The following is a 20,751-nucleotide window of genomic DNA, read 5'->3' on the forward strand; positions in this document are numbered from 1 at the left end:
GATGGAGACCATTCTACTTATTACGTGGCTTGTTAAGGCAATTTGCTTGCACTGGAGCTAACCAAGGCTTGTTGTGGCAAAGCTACAACCATGGAGCCTCTGCGTTGGCAATTTTGGCCCCACTCTTTTGAACATCACAGTGTTTTTTTTTACTTTGCTACATGTGGTTTGAAAAGATACAGTCCTTGCAAGTGGCGAGGAGTTGAGTTGGTTGCAAACATAAATATAGTGCTTCACATTGTCCTCACAGATTTGAGAATGGTCTCAGCACATGTTGGATTAGCTAGAGTTGAGCATTCAAAATGGCTGGAAACAGTCTTTGATCTGCCGTGGAAAACACTGTGCAAGCACTTATATCTAAAGTATGTAACCGGAGTCATTTGATATGATATGTGTAGGTTTGACAAAGGCACATAAACAATGGGGTGCAGGGACATTTAACTTTGCTTACATAATTGGCAGACTAATGCAAAAAGCTTTTAGACATTACGTGTGACCTGCTGTGATACTTTTATAAATGCAATCAAACATTTTTTTTTCTGCAAACACGCCATATTCTTTGGAAAACGTGGACCTTTGTTTGACATGTCATTTCATCTCGCCCACTTTTGCTTTCATTCTACCTCTAATATTCGCTATTGTTGGATTTTTTTCCCTTTGTAAAACCCCAAATCGAACATCCAGAAACAGTTGCGGCTTGTCCTGTCGTAATGGATTGCGTTCCAGGGATGGCAGAGAGCATATGGCCTGAAGATAATACGAAAGATTGCTGTTGTTGTACATCTAATGCAATTTTAAATTTGATCATGATTGTTGTTTAGAAGTTGATCCCTTTTTGAAAGGTTTTATTTATTTTTTGTCTTCTGTTCACGGTTGTCTTACAGTAGTTTGTTACACAAAGTCAACAGCATCTTGGCTTAACACATGTAAAGTAAAATTATGCATGTGGGGGTAGCTCAAAGAGAACATTTTCCATTTGATAAGATCATAGTGCCTCACTCATGTAGTTGGGATTAAATAAAAAAGAATAAAAAAAACAAGCACTTAGTTTTATTTCGTAAGAATATTCAGAAGCCAACAAATCTGTCGCCTCTCATGTATGTACTTTATAAGTGACAAACCTACAGAAATCTGTTGTGAAATTAGACTTTTAAATGAAATCTCAGATGAGATCAACAGCCAAAACCTTAAGCAGCAGCTTGGCCTTCTGTTGCTGAAAAGCCAAGCGAGGCTTTGATGAAAAACTACTCAGCGTTGTGCTTATATCTTATTCTCAGGAGACAAGAACAAAACGGCAACCAGATAGGAGCTTTTTTTGCATGGAGAAAGGAGGTAGCAACCCCCCCCCTCCCCCACCCCCCCCCATACACACACACACACACACACACACACACACACACACATACACACACACACACATCAGTTGGGAGTATCTTACAGCTAGACACCCCTCATGCATTTTGACTCATTTTGAGGACTTGGCTAGCAGCACCCCCTGCCCCCTCTAACACACACACACACACACACACACATACAAACACCCCTGGCCCTCCCTCCACTCGTTGCTCGACTCCTCCCAGAAGTGTGGCACTCTTTGTCATTCTAATCTGGCCTCTGTTTGTTAAACGCTCACACACTGTTTGCTCTTGTTAAAGGCCGCGCACATATTTTTTTTATGTGTGAGCTTGTTTTCATACATTTTTCAAACCAAAAATGTCCTGACTTTGTAGCAACACAGGAAAAACAGGACTAACCTGTAGTATCATTAGCAACAAAATAGTCCTTAACACTGGCTGCGGTGAAATGACAGAAAAAAGGGCAACAAAAAGTTTTATGACAACCAAGGCTTGTCAGAACAACGGAATAAGACAGAAAGAGTTTATGTAGGTTTATGTCAGTTGTCATGAAAGGCTTTTATAGGTGTGATATATTCCTAGGAATGCTGCCCTTCAGTAAAGTTTTACTGAAAATTCTTATTACACATAGGTATATGCACATTTATAGAGTACATATGGAACGTATTATTACTTTATATCCTTTGTTGCTTATTTGTGTGAATAAAATTCATGGTGAATTGGCCACTAGAAGTGGTCTAAAGCTACTTAAAACTTTGTTAAACGAGTTTATATCAAATTATAAAAATATTTCTCCAATTAAATTACCGTACTGGTGATAGAAAGTTTTGTTTCTGACAGCAACAATATGTGTGTGACAAATACATAATATGTGCACATTGGACATATTATTATGTATTGGTAGTTAAATATATATAATGCGTTTTAGGCATATTACTGTGATACAATACGTTGTGTGTATGTGTGTGTGTGTGTGTGTGTGTGTGTGTGTGTGTATACCATAATGTAATGGTATAAATATATATATATATATATATATATATATATATATTTATACCATTACATTATGGTAGTTAGTTAATCATAGGTTTGTTCAAACCTATCATTACAGAATACAGCTGATATAATTTAATAAAGCATTTATTAGCCAAACCAGATACTGGATAATAATTACAGTTAATAATGGGCATGGAGGAGATGGTTACACAATAACATAAATAAAATCACAACTTTTTATATTAATTTGTATTTATTCTAGTATTAATGTCTTCACTTTCACACAGTACTGCATGCAATACACATAGCACACATTACTGTTACATATAGGTACTTACGTACAATACACATAGCACATTATTATTATGTTTAGGTGTTTACATATATATGTGTACATAACATGCACATAGAACAGTATTGTCTTCAAGTACTTACATATTGTCAGAACAAAACTTCATATCCCAAAAAGGTTACAGGAAAATGAAAAACATTTCTTAACTTTGTATCTGTGTAAGTAAATGTAACAAGATCTTTTTCTATTTTGAACTATGTCTATTGGTTGATTGATTATGACTTGTTGACACAATATAAACAGCTGGTGGCATTTTTATATCAATGTAAAAGAAATAAATAAATAAAAATGACAAAATTGGAGATATAAAGTTTTGTTCTGATAGTGATATATAATGTTATTATTACAAACAGGTACTGACATATATATATATATATATATAAAATACATATGGGACATATGTCTGACCTCATGTTCTGGCACTGCATGAAAGTGAACCTCTGTGTGTTTATGTGTATTTATAAAAATCAGCAGGCTTCAGGGCCATGGTGACGTCAGTACGATCAAGGCCTTTGTCACACACTCCATGTGTGATGCCCTGCAACCCCCCTGTCACTCACACACACACACACACACACACACACACATATACACAAACACACACACACTTCCATATATGGGCCCGTCTGCATGGCCTGTGATGTAGCAGAGGCTGTGTGGAAGTCTACAGGGAGGAATTACACCTAATTACTCTAATAATTACTGGGGCAGCAGTCTTTCTTAGTCACCCAGCGACATCACGGCTTCATCTCTCAGTCCTCTCCGTAACTAAGCTCTGTTTTCTAAACACAATTAAATATACTGCAAATCAATAAAAAAGCAAAGCAATAATCTTATAATATGCTAAAAGTACGATAAGACAAGCAACACAATTAAAAGACAAACATTGTGGAGCGGTAGGATTTAAAGAGAAGGCAGCTACGTGGCAGAGCTTTCATTACGTCTGCTCGCGCTTGTTGTTTCCGTGGCAATAAAGTGGCAGACATTGAAACTGGTCTGTTGAGCCATTGTTATCATCCCTGGCCATCTGCTGCCGAGGAGTGACATTCCGTCTCATTTGCATCGTGACTGATATGGGGAGGCGGGGTGAATATTGGGGGGTGGGGAGGTGGGGGTAAGGGGGGATATTGGAAGGGCATATGCCCAAACACCATGACAACAATGTGAGTGAAAGTTTTTTTGCGCGCACACACACACACACACACACACACACACACACACACAGGAAACAAGCAAAATAAATCAGTGTAAATGTGGAGAGTGAGGGACACAGAGAGAGAGTTAGAGAGAGAGAGGAAAAAAAACGGGCGTCTGTTCCTCCCCTCCGTGGGCCGGTTTGTATGTTTTGCGGATGTGGGAGTGGTGTGAGGAGAGAGTGTGTGTGTGTATGTGTGTGTGTGGCGGGAGTGGTGGAGGGCTGCTGCTGCTGTTGATGTGCAAATGTGCATCATATTGAAGGCTGGTGAATAGGGAGGGTGTGACGTGGAAGCCGGAGTGGAGCGCAGGTGCTTATCGCCGGGCTGTCACACACACACTGTGTCATATTCCTGGGGACTTTACCTTTCAAAAACGCTACAGCCTCCGCACGCATTGCTACAGCAGCATCACGCCGGCCAGGGGACCACCAGCCCACTCCAACTTCCAACAGCCGCGGAAAGTAGGTGTGTGTTTTCTGGCTCTTTTCATATTCTTAACACAATAGCGCGGTCACTTTCTGTCGTCCATGCAGTCTGGACAGACGGAAAAGAACATATTTATTTTACTATCCTGTAAAGTTTACATAAAATCATAGCATAGCTGCTGTAAAAAAGTTGCCAGTCTGTTTTGTGCTTTCCTACTTTTCCAAAGCTTGAAAAGTGTCTGAACACAAGATAATGTAAATTAGAAAGTCTACAGGACAACAAAAAAGTTGTCTCCTTTTCCATTCATTACGTTTTGCCTGGACTTGTGTCAATATAGTGTTAAACCTTTTTTATTTTGGTAAGATGTCCTGACGAATGTGCTGTTAGTTGTTTTGTTAAGGGTGAGTGGGATAGTTTTGCAGTTTTAGGGGTTTTTTGCAGCCGTCCTCTCTCCAGGTTTCAGCCCATGAAGAGATTAAATAGCTTTTTTTTTCAAGAAGAGTGACCTATTTTTGATCGTTCAGATAACATTAGATGTCGTCTTCCTAAATTAAACTCACAGCTTTAGTGGCGGGGGTCTAAGCTTGTCTTAGCCCGACACATGTTAGCATTGTGTGTTAGCACAAAGCTTGGACAGGTTGCTCAGGGGGGCTTTTCAGCGAGACAGCTGTACACACACAGCCGTAGCCCGTGGACTCTTTATACACTTTCAACCCTTCCACTTGCAATGGAGGCACTTTGATTGCACTGGTTTTGCCATTCTCATTTTTGATTTGACTTCTGAATGCAGCTTGATGACCATTTCTATAGCAAACTACATTACTTTTATTTTGATTTTATTCTGTATTGCTTTTTTGTTTAAGAGGAAGACAATTGTGACTGTTTTCAAACTCGTTCAGAGACACTGAACTACTTCATACTCCAGACTTTCCAACCATAATTGAGAATGTTCATTTGCTAAAATGTCTCTGAACGGCAGGTTCTAGATTACATAGTATTCTGAGATCAGTGTAAGTGACACCGAAACAATTCATTCTGTTGTGATTTTCCACCGTACATGATGTAGTTTTATAAAGGTACGATGCTGTAATTGACATTTAGATGTATTGTTAACTTTGTTGTTAAGGCAGTAGATTTTCATGTACTTAAACTGACCCACATTTGTATTTAATAATTCTCCAAAAAATAATATTGTTATATGTGCTGCTTGTTAATAGTAAAATAGCTAAGGCCTGACCATAAATAAGCTGTCTCAAAAAATAAATAAATATGTAAATAAATACATAAACAAGAAAATTAGCAAGTCTGTCCCAGTTCATTGACTGGTTAATGTTTTAATCTGCATTCTGTGTATTACTAACATTTGTATTTAGTTATTATGCAATACATATTTGCATAATGTATTATTAATATGCAGTAAAATGCGAGAACTGTAACTGCTTGTCTCTGTGGAGCATCACATGCTTAGGAGATACAGTGCATTCATTTTATTAGCACAGGCTTCATGGGCCTTCATGGGCACAGACTTGATAAAAGAGTTTAAGCATGAGTTTATCTCAGGTCTTGTTTTAGGTCTAGTAACCTTGCAAAGCTTCTAATAACTCTACTAACTCATTTCTATACTAATTCAAGCTGCTTCTTGCTGCTTGTCTGGAGTGAAGCTGTAGGAACTGTCCATGGTGCTATTTGAAAAGAGTTAAGCTGAGTGTGGAACAAATCTGAAACAGTAGCAGACAGGCAAAGACCTTCACCAGTTTGTGACTTTGGCCTAGCTGACGAGTTTCAATTTAAGAATATGATGTCATTTTTTTATTCTTTCATGACCTGTTGACCCAATGTGCTTGGCAGAAACCATACGATAAGACGGTTCAACAAGAGCTTCTTTTTCTTTTTTTCAGACGTTCTCCTCCATTTCCTGATGAATCCATGTCACAAATGTCATACATAACATTATCCAGCTCTTTTAACCAGCACATGAACTCTGCTGCATTCATTAACCATGTTCCAGAACGTATCAGCAGCAAAGACTCAAAAACATTTGCTGCTTAATTGTGTATCCATGTAGCCTATCTTGTTACCTGTTTTTTCCCCTCACTCATGCACAAACTTCACTTAGTTAATCCAGGAAAATGAATTATGTGGATTTAATTCAACAAGGTTTCAGAAATGTTCCATCTGCCACGGAGCAGCTGGTGAAAGGATAAATGTAATTAATTACTTAACTTTTGAACAGTAGTCCAGAAAAACAGGGCTGGGAGACTGCGATTGAGAAATGGAATTGAAATCGGACCACGGCAGAAAGGCTGCTGCGAATACTTCGTATTTCGTATTTTGCTTGTTTTCAGGACCATTTAAATTTGAAGTATAGACTGTATACTGTAGGTAGCGTAAAAGTAAAAAAAATACACAGATGTTTCGTTGTTATGATTCAAGACATACCTCACAAACAGCTTTAAAAGCTGTAATGCAATGTCTGTAGGATTTAGATTTGCTTTGAAATGGTTTCTGCCAAGAATGAGCAGGATACTTCATGCCACTCGCAGTCTAATACGTTCATGTTACAGGCTCCTATATCACTAAAAGATTTTTCTTTTGGGGGGGTGATGGGGGGCAGCAGGGGGAGTTAAATCAAAAAATGCATTGGTGTGAAGGTGCATCAAAGTCCAACCTCATGAAGTGAATCATGTGACTAAATCGTGTCTGAACGCCAATTCAGACACCATCCAAACACAAACAGGCAGCCCTGTTGAAAAAAAATTACATTTAATTAAATAAATTAAAAAAATAGAAGTTTTATTTTCAATGACATGAGAAAGCAGGAAGCCACGTTTTGTAATTAAAATTACATGGACTTTTTTCCCTTCCGCTGCCCCCCACCCGAATATATTTGAGCCTTTTACCTTGATTGTAAATGTTACCTCATTGGCTGTGGTTTTGTTTGTTGGCCTAACTATAAAGGATCTGCCTGCACCCTTGTGGGTTGGGAAGAATTAGGATTTATGAATTTATTTCCTCTGTTGTATTGTTTAAACAGCTTTGGTTCAGTTTTGATCCCTTCCTCTTGGCTTTGAGGCAGTTCCATGGTGTCAGCTGTTGACTGATAGTAAGAGAACGGCCTCACAGTGGGAATGAAAGAAAAGTAGCGGTTGGTAAACACTGATAAGGGATAAATAGAAAGCGGTCAGGCAGAGATAGTTCTGTGGGAGCCCAGATTGTGTGCGGTCTGGTAAAATGAGATTCTGAGCCTGTCCTTTTTATTCTTCTGCCTCCCCCCCCCCCCCCCTCTCCTCTCCACCCCCCCACCAAAACCCGTCCACCCCCTCCTCCGGATTGTGGTTGTCTGGAAAATCTCCAGTGACCTCGCTAGGCAAGTCCCCGGCTTCAGGATCCTTTTGTGTTTGGGTGCGCGTGTGTGCGCACGTGTTTTGTTTTTCCTAACAAGGGTCAAGTTGGCCAATGGACACGTCCCTGATGCTTACAGACAGCTGTCATTGCTATGAGAACTCACGGTAATTCATTTAGTGAAGAAGCACAAGACCAAAAAACTAGCATCAGAGAGCAAAGACAAGAAATCAGAGCAAATAACTTTATCAGAAAATGTCCACCGATTTCTTGTCATCTGGATTTGTGATTTAGGCCTGATATTCCTGATACTATCTGCCTTTCCCAACCACAGAGTGTGATCTTTTAAAGGACTTTTAAAAGCCGTGGAAAGTTTTAACAGGTTTTGCATTTACAGAACACTTGATAAATAACACTTCATAAAATTTGGAATTTAAAGATAGATCGATTAAAGATAGATTTATTGGGATTTATTTATTTATTTATTTGGTTGGTTGGTTGGTTGGTTGGTTGGTTGGTTGGATGGTTGGTTGGTTGGTTGGTTGCATGCATTGGCTCGCTTTTGGATTTTGGTCCATATTTTTCCAGTAATAATCCCTTACAGTGTAAGTGCTTATGATACAATTTTTAAATGTCTCTAAGACACTTTTTTATATTTCAAATGAAAGACTACAATTGCTATTCAATTGTTTTTAATTTTGAAATTTCTTTAGATAGTTATTTACATATATTATTTACATCCTTTTGCATTAGTATGTTCACTTTTTTAAGTCTTTTTTTCTCAGTTTGTTTCTTATGCAATTAAAAAGTCCTTCAGAGGTCATACCTTGGGGGTCACCATGTGGTATAGTTACACAGAAAATAATTCCACCCATTGTGCAGTGCCTGGCTAATGAGATTGGCCGTTAAGTGAATGACACAAAGGCCGGGGGGTGGGGGATGGGGCTGCTGGTGGGGTTGCAGGGAAAGGGGGAGAAAAGCCTAAGCGCGGGGTGGACTATTGCAGTGTCCGCTGCTTGCCACGCGACACGACATGACAGAGAGGCGCTGGACTGACCCGCCCCACCTCTGTCCCCCCTCCGCCTCTGCATCCCCCCTTCCCGCCTGCTATGAAAGGCGCATCAAAGGCTAGCAGGGACATGGTAAGTCAGACGCACGCACCTTTGGTGTCCAACTGCGTCCACTCCCCATTTGTGGTTAGTTCAAGAAAGAGAGAGACCGGATAGAGAAATGGGAGTGAGAGAGATAAATATATGAAAAGTCATGAAGAGGCTTGTGGGTGAATGGTAGCTTCAGGGGGAACGAAAGCAGCCTTCAGTAGAGCATCACTTCAAGGCCTGTGAGTGGAGTGGTATCTAAAGTTGTTTACTGTCAGATGACAGATCGATTTTGCCATGCTTATTTATTGATTTTTGAGTTTCTTACTTTTGTTTCACTTCACCATAGCTAAACTCCTTGATTGCTAGGCTTATTATTGATTTTTTCATCTTTAGACTTATTGTTCAGTATCTACTATTAATTATTCAGTAACTGCTATGAATTATTTAGTATAAAGCTAAAATGGCTTATCAATTACAAGAGTGAGAGAGTGAAATGTGTGCCCACACGTGGGTCCTTTCAATTTAAGGGGCTAACTTTGATCTTTGATTGATTGATAACTTCTTCTTGATGTTGGCTCCAATGTTGTGTTTTTGTTCGCTTGTTTGTTTGTTTGTTATGTTTTTTGAGTACATATTTTAAGTATTTCCTGCAAAGAGTTTCCTTGAAAATATTTTCAATTAAATGACATTATTGTGAAGTTTTAACTCTAACTATAGAAAGAGCTCAATAAGTGAATGAACAATTTTTGCAAGATAGATATCAAAGATTTGTTTGAGTTGTGAAAGTTAAGGTTTCTCTTAAGTATAGTTTAATGGTTATATGTCTTTATAGTTTGTGAGTGATAGGACGAAATTATTTTTGTGCTGCTGCCATTGTGTAAAGTTGGGCTTTAAGCACACAGCTAAAGTTGATTCAAGTTTCTATGTGGCCTTGAGTTTGACTTGCTAATCGTAACATTGCCCAGAAAGCACAGTGGAATAAAAGTCAAACGTCACTTTAAAACTGACTTGCAGTTCTGTTTGTGGAAACTTTACTTGCATGAACATTAATCAATAAACTGAACCAAAATAAAACGTAACTACTTCTATTTTAACTCTTATTTGTAAGTTCTGTGCATAAGTTTAGGCGTTTGCTTGCACAGCAAAGGACATATGTTTCAAATATGTGCAGAAGTCCTTCTCTTTTTTATGAAACCCAAGAGTTAAATTAAATTTACATTTTGTTAAAAATGATTCATTTTATTGATGCATATAATCATAATTGTTGCCCATCTGCTGATCTGGCACGCCCTAGTTCAAATTCACCGTACAGCCCTGGTAACCTCTTAAGTACAAAATAGTGTGGGCTTAATTCTCTCATCTGTCAGCTCAGGCACATGCTGGAGTACAGCAGTGACACTTGTTTGTCAGACATACTGGGCTATGACTGAATGGCTAGAAAAGCAATGCTTTGGATTTCAAGGCCTCCAGTAAAGTTCAGTGCTACACTGTTAGAAATAAAAGTACCATGCAGATACATGATCCATTCATCAAGGCACAAACACTGTAAATGTTCCCTCAAAGGTACAGCAGTGGTTTTAAGGTCCAAACCTTAAATAAGTTTTCCTAGTGGAAAAGTAGATATTTGCATCCTTTTATAAACTGTTTTAAAACAGAACCATTTAATAAAAAGCCTGAAGGCAAGACGAGGGGTGTGGAGTCAGTACAACTCAGAAAATATCATTTCAATGGACTATGGTACAGTTATGTTCCCTGACTAAAGGTACAGAGATGTACCCCTGAGGGTACCACCGCAGTGACAGGAGAGGTACTGCCCCAGTGACAGTGTCGTGCCTTTTTTTCTGAGAATGTACCCACAACTGCATTTACTCTCCTTGTTCAGATATTCTCCTTGAGGCTGCCCGAAAAGGCCCTTTAAAGGAGGGCATGAGTATAAAGTTTTGCTCTGCACAGCACAGTTAAGAAGTTATTATTTAAGCAAGTTGGCAAGTTTATGGTGTGCATATGCATTTGATTTATTAGAAGCTTACAGGATGTGACATCCAAATCCACAATCCAGCAACGACACCCACCCAAACCACCCCGACCCCCCCTTCCCTTTCAGCGAAATCGGAATTCACCATTAGTCCTCTTCTTAACGCGTAAAATACTTATGCACAACTGATTCCAAACAAAGCTTACTCGGACTGGGACTTGGTATGGCAGAGGTAAATCCGAGTTAACACGGATTTAGACTGGCATGAGTTAAAGGACTAGAGTTTGTAATCCAGGTGGCCGGGGGATTTTGCCACACACTGGCAAAAATCACTTAAAACTCCCAGAGCGGTCCGGCGCCGCTGCATCCGCCGCTGCCGCACATCTTCCTGGACTGGCGGCGGCGCGGGCGGAGATGTGCCGAGCTGTGTGTGCGCGTCCGTCTGTGCGGGCGCCAAAGAGGTTTTCTGCCGCATTAAGGAGCCATTGTTTGAGTTGGTGTAGGCTCTTGCTTTGCCGCTTGGTTTTGTTTGACCAAGAGTGGCACCTTCCACGATCGATTCCTATTCAAATGCCCGCTGTCATTTGGGCATCCCCTGCGCTATCCCACTTTCCCCCTCTACATACTCCTTGCTGCGCGACTAAAAAGCTTGTTTTTGCCCCTGCTTAATCCAACAAAACAGAAGCCTAATTAACCCTCGTTCGGACGAACATGCTGTTTGGGGGTTAGATGTCGTCGCCGGAGCTCAGCGGTGGCAACTGGCCGCCGGTTTCCAAACATATGCCACAAAGGGCAACCTTTCCCTCTTTTCCCCCTCTCTCCCTCGCTCGCTCACTCGCGCTCTGCCCGCGCTCCCGGCTGGAACGCTTGAGCAAACAGGAGGGGACGGTGTTTGTGGAGGCTGAAGAAGCGGTGGTGAAGTGGAGTTGTTTAATGACAGCAGCAGCTGACTCATTAGGCGAGCACAGTGAAAGGTAATTAACCCTGGGAAAAGTACAGCTGCCATACGAGCTGTTCATTTCGGCGCAATCTGATTAGGAATCAGGAGTTTAAAGGGTGCGCTCCTTTCAAACCCTGGCCCCCTGATATACTTTCCTCTCTCTCTCTTCCTCACTGCCTTACCTTTTCTCTTTCTTTTTTTTCGTACCCAAGGGCACTCAGAGCACTGGAGACCTGCCTTTTGTGCTAGAGGATTTAGCTCGAGCGCCGGCCAAGGTTCCGACAAATTGCCGACCACCTGGTAGTACTCAGGCGGACGATCTATAGAGCGAGCTTCCTCGGGCCGAGACAATGGCCTGGATCGCTGTGCGGTTGTAACAGAGAATAGGCGTGGAAGTCGTCCCCCGCTAACACCTGGCCTCGATTGTGGAGTCTCATTTTCTCCCCGGCGCCTTATTGTTTGCCCCATGCATGGACGTAAAGCAATACGTCGGCTTTCTCCTATAAAAGATCAACCAAGGGTCACTACATTTAAGATTTCCACAGATGGGATTAGGAACTGCAATTAGACAAAGATCAGATAGCAGTCAAGACAGTTTGTACGAGTCAGTTGTTAATTTGTCAGCAAATGGTACTAACTGTGTTACTTTGCTAACTTTTATATGTTTTATGTTCCATGATGAAATCGGTTAGCAAATTTGCCCTTTTCACTGTTATAAGAAGTCATGGCAGTGGAAACATCTCAGCAGAGTGAGGAAATTGACACTCAGGACATTCCAAGTTCTGACACTTTGCATTGGCATTTTGCCCCAGTTGAAGTCTGCTGTGTAACCTGCAAATCAACTTTGCCAGAGGCATAAATTCTCACAAGTGCTTCCCAAAGGTGCCACCATTTGACTTGTTCATGATCTCATCATTTTTACTGTTGCTCCCATCATTATCAATAGCGAGCGTAGGCAAGCTCCCTATACTGCATGAAAGATTCTGGACTCTCAAATGTTTCGCCTGGTGACTTCCGAGGTCGTAACAGAGTTCATGAGTTGTTTCTAGAACATCACTTTGATGAGCCTCCAGATGGGTTGGTGTACTATCTCTTGGTATTTATCCCTTTGTCCAGTTTGCTTTTATTATTAGCAGGACTTCAAGTGCAAGTGCAAGGACTTCAAGTGGTCACATTACACCCTCTGAAAACACAATGCGGGCATCTACACAATAATATATATGCATGGATTTTACTCTAAAAATGGCTACATAAACTACTTCAGAGTGTGTATTTTATACTTTTAGTATTAACATACATTACATAAGTCTGCATGCTTTAAATAGTAGGTGACTAAAGATGTAAGCCCGTGGCACATCGAGAGTTACGCCTTCACAACGACCTTTTCTCACTTTGTCGATTCGCCTATCAGATGAGAAATTATTGAAATATTCTTAGAAACATACTTCGGAACAAGTGTTTGTTTGAAGTTCCGCCCACATTATAGACCTGAGGACAGATGATGTATTTTAGGGGAAATTATGCTATAACTGATTAGACTTGGCCTAGAAATGCAAGAGGCTCATGCTTTAAGTGGAATTTAAGTTAGAATAGCTGCTTTAGGAATGTTCCAATTTCACACTTTTTACTCTCTCTCTCTCTCTCTCTCTCTCTCTCTCTCTCTCTCTCTCTCTCTCTCTCTCTCTATCTGTCTCTCTCTTTGCTTATTTTCTACTGATCCACTTTTTGTGAAGAAAATCACTGTTGCCCAAATACTGAACACTCGTAAGTGATCATTTAATTTTTCATTTCAGACTTTTTCCAATTTGACCATATGTATTTTGTCTCATGTTTCGTGATTACAAGGTTTTGATTTATGCACGCTTCATTTGCATTTGAATAAGCAGTGCTAAAAGCATTGGTGTCTTCTTTAACCTTGTCATTCGCAAGTCCGACATTCAACGTTCGACTCCGTTCAGACAAAACCTGTCAAAGACATGAGGTAGTATTATGTTTGGGGCAGTTATTTTCATTTGTTTTATACAAACAGAAAAAAAAACCCTCTTGTGTTTTGTGTTCGATTACGACTGAGCGTTTTTCCCCTCTGCCATTACACCGAGACGTGGTGTGGCGCAGCTATCTTAGCACTTTATTACGCCAAAACAGAAAACACTTAAGCATGTAAAATTAATGTGGAAATCATTCCTGGGGTAAAACTACAAAACGCAGAAGTTATACCCCGGCACGCTCACCCCTTTCTCTCCTGCCCCCCACCACCACCCTCCCACTACCACCTCCTCCTGGCAGATCAGAGTGTAATTGCCAGTAATCAGGTCTGTTTGCAGCTGATAAAACCTCGGCGAATGTGCGGAACCCTCTTTGTGTGATGACTCAATTATGCCCGAAGAGTGCCTCATCAAACCTGGCCCATCAGCTGCCTTAATAAATAAGGAGACACAAACTTGCTGCAGGCACATTGTAATTCCATTCATTCCATAATTACATTCAATCCCGCTTTAACCCTTTCCCCTCCGCGTGCGCCTCCTGCAAGAGGGGACAAAGAGGGAGACGGAAAGAGAGAGAAAGAGAGAGAAAAAGAAGTGGAAGAAAAGGAGTGACCTTGCACTGGGCCCCTGGCTCCATAATTCAGACAACGATACTGCCTGAGAAAGGTTAGAGAGGGAGAAAGAGGAGGGAGGGAGGAGTATTAGTGGAGATAGTGTTCAAGGTCTTTATTTATTCATTGTCTGGTAGCTCATGCAGCTTTATTCAGTAATTACACTCAAAGTGCAATCTAATCATAACAGTCATTCAGCAGCGGGACAGGCCGCCAAAGCCTTTTTTAAATCTCTTTTTTTAATACTTTCTTTTTCTTAACCGTCATCCTACCTGCTCTCACTCGCTGTTTGCTGTACGCATTTCAAACTCAACACCTACTTTGAATCTAAAGATCTGAATATCCACCCATCTCAAAAAGATATTTTGTTTATAGTTTTTGGCTACTTCAGTTTTTTTTGTATGGAAAACAATTTTCAAAGACATTTGCAACTGTATTTTAGGTTTCAGTGGGTTCTTTAAATAGAATTCAGATTTTAATGACTTTTGCAACTTCAGTTCCCTTATTAATTACTTTCTGCAACTGCGGATTAGTTTGTGAAAATCCGGCTAGGTTTTGAATAGATGTTTGTGACTGGAGTCGTTTCTGCATCTGTTTTTTGCATCTGTCATGTGGTGACTTTTTGAAACTGTGATTTGATATGAATGACTTTGAGTTTATATTACTTCTTTCCATTGCAACTCATTTTTGACGTTTTAGAACTGCAGTGCAGTTTTCAGTGGCTTATTGTAACCACAGTTCAGTTTACAGTGACTTTGCAAACAAAAAGTGACAAAACGTTATTGATCAATGTCAATGTTGTTTTGACACATGCTGAAAGATTGACATTACATCATAAATGAATGAATTGGGCCATTGTTAATGTCATAAAGGACCTCTGTATGTGAGACGAGGAGCAGATTTGAGATGGGTGTAGGTGAATCTTAGGTGCATTGTTGTGTAGTTAATGATTATTCATTTGATGTGTTTCTCCATCCAACCAGAATCTTTGTGAGCTAAATGCTTGATTTTGTAGCACCTTTTTGCAATATTTATGAAACTGTAGAATTTTGTAATGATTGTGAGTCTGATATATTTATTCAACTTGTTTTGAATGTAGCTTTGTTTGTTCCTGCTACAAACAAGGAAGAAACAAGAAAAGAAATAAGCAACATATTTCTGCAGTCCCACATTCAGGAAAGAAATAACAAGCGCTCCATAACAATAATAATAACAACAATGATAAACTAAAGTAAGGTGCTCTTAAATGTATTTTGGTAGAATATCAAGCAGAGTAGCAATGTGTAATTCTGAACTAGACCTGGGCGATATCTAAAATGAATCATATTTAAAAACTCAGGATTATCGGTCGCCTCCCAGCGCACCGCAAAAGCACACATATAGTCTGCACGGCAGACGGCATGCTGCGAAGAGACACGCTTCCAGTTATAGTGAAAACATTTATATATAGTTGCATGCAAAAGTTTGGGTACCCCTAGTCAAAAGGCCATTTGTTGTAAAATTGTTTGTTGAAAATAAGTTCTCAGTCTCTTCATTCAACACACATATGCACATTGTAAAGCAAAATTACAGTTTATCTGCTGAATTTAACATATTACAAAAAATATATTACAAAATAGTGCTGTTCAGAGGTTATGGCACATTTTATGTGTTTTTTCCAGCATGCTAAAATGGACAGAAAAATAGAAACTATACACAAAAAATGACATATTTAAGTTTTTTTCTGTAGGGAACATGTTCACTTCTTTTCACATAGAAAATCAACAAAATCTGTCATTTGACCAGGAGTATTTAAACCTTTGCATGCGACTGTATATAAATGCTTTCAGAATAATTGAAAGTGTGCCGTGTGCCATGCGGACTATTTGTGTGTTTTTGCAGAGAGGATATAATTGAGAATCCCTGTTTTTTAACAATAAGAAAATTCTGTGATTGTTTTTACATGCCGCCTAGTAAGAGTCTCACAATGCTACTTTGCTTGATACTTTGTTTGAGAGCACTTTATTTTACTTTCAAGAGTTGTGAACACAGAAATAATGTAGTGATGGGACATAATATTGCGAGGGTTGGTTGAATTCGCAAGAATTTCTGATTATGGATACCTGAAGAGACTGCTCTCTTTTGACGAAATGAAAATGCTGGAGATTGCTTGAGCAATTCATTGTATAATTGGCTGTAGAATTGCTTTAAAATGTATGTAGTTCTTACTTTGTTGTGCTATCAGCTTGTAGCAGTAATACTGTGAAAGTAATGATGCATTGTGATCAGACTTCATTTAATTCATGCTTTGCTTACACACACATGGCTGTGGGAAAGCTAGCAGATGGGAATGGGTGAAGAGCACTGGCCACACATGCACATGGGGGCTGCTGTGTTAGGAAGCACTTCCCTGGAGACCCTGCGGTCTTAGCCATTACTGTCCCAGCCCTGCAAGGGTGCTGGATTTGAGAGAAACCCCCCAAATTATGATTCAGCAGATGACGAGATGCTTCAAAACAGTGGGTCGTCTTTTTCTTATGCTAATAAGAGCCCCCCCTTTCCCCCCTCACACCCTCACGCTTGTCGGCAAGCTTGGAAGAGGCTCTGTCATTTTTTGAAGCCTTACTCACATACACACACACTGTGTGTAAAAAAAATGAAAGATTGGACAAAATAAAAACTTTGAAATGAGCTCAATATGTATTAATTACTTAGAAAAGAATTCAGAGTGATTCATCTTCATTACACTCATTTTAAAAGTTTTCTCACTTTGACAGTGTATCTCTCCCTTATCCCTCCATTTCTCTGTTTCTTCACTGTAAAAAAGTGACAACCTAAAACTTCCGCAATTTATCACATCTAGAACATTTAAATGAGCCCAGTGAAGACAAATCACATCCAACGATACCTAATTCAAGATCATTTAAAAGGTTCAGATGGGATATGCTGGAACGTTTTTAGTTCATGTGTAACAAAGCATGCAGTATAAATAAGGCAAATCTATGATGCAGTGAAGTCTGAATAGTGAAAAAGGCAACTACAGTACAGTGCAGAAGTCAGAGACCACCCAACGTTTATGTGATTTCTAGTCAAAACAGCTATTAAACATATACTATTTTTAGAAACAGAAAAAAAAGCAGAAAGAAATCTTATCTTTCATAGAGAAATGCTTTAAGTGCTGTTTACCCGATGAAGACCAGTTTTGGTGGACAACCAGGTTTAAACAGTTGTTAGGATCCCATTTTTTTCTGAATCATTTCATTGTTTTTTGGAATCTCCTGTTTTTTTTTCACTTATTTTCCTTTGCCTTTCTCCTTTCTTTATGCAAGCTGATTATCTTATTTCTTATCTCCTCAGAAATATCTTGACTTAATGGCCATTTTGACTGGAAATTTAATAAAAAAAGGGTACAGTAACTTACATATCAGAAGGGCAGAAATAAGATTCAGACTGAGAATACAAAGGGCTCGAAGTTGTAAACACAGAAAGCTGTAGCAAGACTTTGAAACATTCTGAGTGGCAAATAAAGTCCACACAGGGTGTATGATTTAACCGAGTCATCGAGAACAGCTGATGGTACCTGATGGTTAGTAGGCCGGTGGCGCCAAGGGCTGGTCTGATGATCTATCGCTCTCTCTCTTTCACTCAAAACAAGACAGCCAGGTGTTGATTCACCATAATCAGGGCCGTCTTGATGTGGCGTGCTTAAACATTTTATTTACAGCATCAGTTGCATTACTCACATGAATCTCTCTACTTAGTGGAGTACTTAGTAGTCCTCAACTGTAGGGCAACTTCTTCTGACATTCCACAGTCTTTATGGTCACAGAAATGCCTTCTACTTTTGAGATATTTCTTAGACAGTGAAGCCCAGCACTACCATATAAATGTTTTACAATAGCAGATTGCTGGTCAGGTAACCTTACCATCGAAGTCTTGAAAGCACTACTGGATGGACATGATGACTACTGGCACAACATCAGCATCAAATTCATGGCAACCGCATTACTTCCCATCTGTCATGTATTTCAAATTTACTTCAAAGAAATTGTTCCACTGCTTGAGAAATTCATAATACTGGAGCATCTTACAGTCGAGCAAGGTCATTTCCTAACCTGCTGTTTTCCTCTTTGTCCCCAGAGGATGCTTTTTACACCAAAGCCCTGAGGAGCCGAGAGAAGAGACAGAGCAGAGAGCACAGTGGACCCAGAGGGCCTTGCAACTCACGGACTTTATTGCCTTGTACAAAGGTAAAAGTCTTTTTTTCTCAATCCGGAGATCAGAAGTGGTTCTGCTGGATACTCCTGTATGATTAGATTGTATTTAATTGCTTATTATTTTTACGATTTCACTAAAAATACACTATACCTTAGTTGGGCAATATGGCAATATTTTAACGATTAATACTGCACAATACTGAGCAATACACTTTTGTGAGCACATTGCCAGTATTTATGAACACTGACCAGCTGACACTGACCATTTTTCATTACAGAGACAGACAAAGCCTTGTTTAACTGGATTTAGCACAGCACAGTGTGTGAAACACTGAATAACATTATTGTATTCATAGTTTTTGATAGTATGTTTTTTAATGTGGTTAACTACTGTTAGATTCAAAAAATCCCTAACATGGCTATTTCGACCATTAAATATACTCTTCCTTTAAATTATGCAATTTCTCAGTGCTGTTTTACATATTACATTTACTCTGAAATAAATCACAGTTCATCCAACAATAAGGCAAGTCTTGTTCAGCTTTTACAGTGGTAGAAACATGGTAGCATATTACACACACGTGTATATTTCTCTGTGGCAGATGTGCACATGGCGAAACTCTGCTGGCAGATTTAAAAGTTAAAGAGATCATTGCCAAATTCTCCACGATGAATCTCCAGCGAAACATTTAGTTCAGTAGGATGACAATAGAAATAAAAGGTAGAAAAATGCAAAAGCTCTGCCTGTTCAGGACTGTGTAGGCATTTTAATATGATAACTGAAAAGGGTATAGCCACGGCAAAATATACAACCCCTCACTCTGATTCTGGCTGAAGTCTGACTCTGAGCAGGAAAAGTGACATTGAAAAAGAAAAGTCAACTCATCATGCAAACACTGCTAGCATTACTGTTACAGTAATGTGGCTAGGCGACTTTTATAGGTGACAAATTGTTTAAGCAAAGTTAATTTCTTGGGACACCACCAAAAATGTGATGACATGATGAAATAAAGAATAAAGGTAAGGGGTAAATAAATAAAGTAGATCTGGACATGGTGTAGTTTACAATAATCTCAGAATACCAGCTATCTTGTTACTTCTAATTGTTTAGCTTATTTTAAAAAGAGACTGTAGTTTGTGTGGGTTGGGGCTGTAGTATGTGGTAGCTGACAACAAATCTGCTCTGGTTCTGGATGGTGAGGAAAAATGTACCAGCTTCTTCCAACAAAGTTCACCTCAACTCAAATCCTTCTCAACTAACAGTAAAAAATAGATCAAGACAGTGATCATTAAGCCTGGTCCTGAACATCTACCTTCCTGTGGAGATTAGTTCCAATTACAACCTACCACACCTCCAGTTTTTCTTCAGATACCCTTGATTGACTGAATCAGATGCATTAATGTTAGATAAATGGAGATTAAATTCTGCGGATCTCCACAGGGGTTGGTGACCACTGGATTAAGGCAATAAGTTACTAGCCCCTTTAAGGCTCCAACAGTGTTTACCACCATGCTTTGGTTAAACCACTGATGGGGACTCAAGTCATTGACTCAGATTTGAATTGCATGTGGACGGATAATTTGACTCGGACTCACTTTTACCTGATTCACAACTTGTCTATGACTCAAGACTATTTTTTGTTTAATCACCAAGTAGTAAATTAACAAAACTTTTCCTTTCTGTACTAACGCGTGTGATTTTGACTGTCAGTTTTTCTGCAGTCATGCAGGGATATTACTGCAAAACCATTTTTCAGCAGCATTAGTTTAATGTGGCTTCAAATAATGAGCCTTTCATTTTAGAAGAACCTTCATTCTGACACTATGTACAGTAAATGTGCTGTTTAGAGGCAAAACAACTGTTAACAGTTGGCTAGTTTATACTTTGGACAGCAAGTGTGGTATGCTAGCTATTAGTTAAGTGATACTTTTTTAATACCACATATGGGGAAGTTCCACCTCCGCATTTAACCCATCCGTGAAGTGAAACACCACATACACACTAGTGAATATACACACACTAGGGGTCAGTGAGCACACTTGCCCGGAGCGGTGGGCAGCCCTATCCACGGCGCCCAAGGAGCAATTGGGGGTTAGGTGTCTTGCTCAAGGACACCTCAGTCATGGGCTGTCAGCACTGGGGATTGAACTGGCAACCTTCCGGTTATAGGGCAGGTCCCTAACCTCCAGCCCACGACTGCCCAAACTAATTGTTAACTAATGTAGCTACATTTTTAGTAAGTTACAGATCACATTTTTTTAAAACTTAAAATAAAA

General features: G+C 39.7%; 1 protein-coding gene across 7 annotated transcripts in view; it reads left to right on the plus strand.

Moving 5' to 3' along the window:
• The window catches only part of st18 (ST18 C2H2C-type zinc finger transcription factor), a 75,361-nt gene that overhangs the window by 16,030 nt on the left and 38,580 nt on the right, over positions 1-20,751 (plus strand). For 4 of the 7 annotated variants that reach the window (XM_017723287.2, XM_017723289.2, XM_017723288.2 and 1 more), the window contains one exon: positions 18,398-18,507. In XM_017723287.2, coding sequence (XP_017578776.1) covers positions 18,398-18,507 — 110 coding nt within the window. Of the gene's footprint in view, positions 1-4,094; positions 4,365-8,699; positions 8,810-18,397; positions 18,508-20,751 lie in introns of those variants that run through there. The other 3 variants (XM_037537347.1, XM_037537349.1, XM_037537350.1) reach the window with 3 other exon arrangements.

The sequence above is a fragment of the Pygocentrus nattereri genome, chromosome 3 (assembly GCF_015220715.1).
Source record: "Pygocentrus nattereri isolate fPygNat1 chromosome 3, fPygNat1.pri, whole genome shotgun sequence".
Classification (NCBI taxonomy): Eukaryota; Metazoa; Chordata; class Actinopteri; order Characiformes; family Serrasalmidae; genus Pygocentrus; species Pygocentrus nattereri.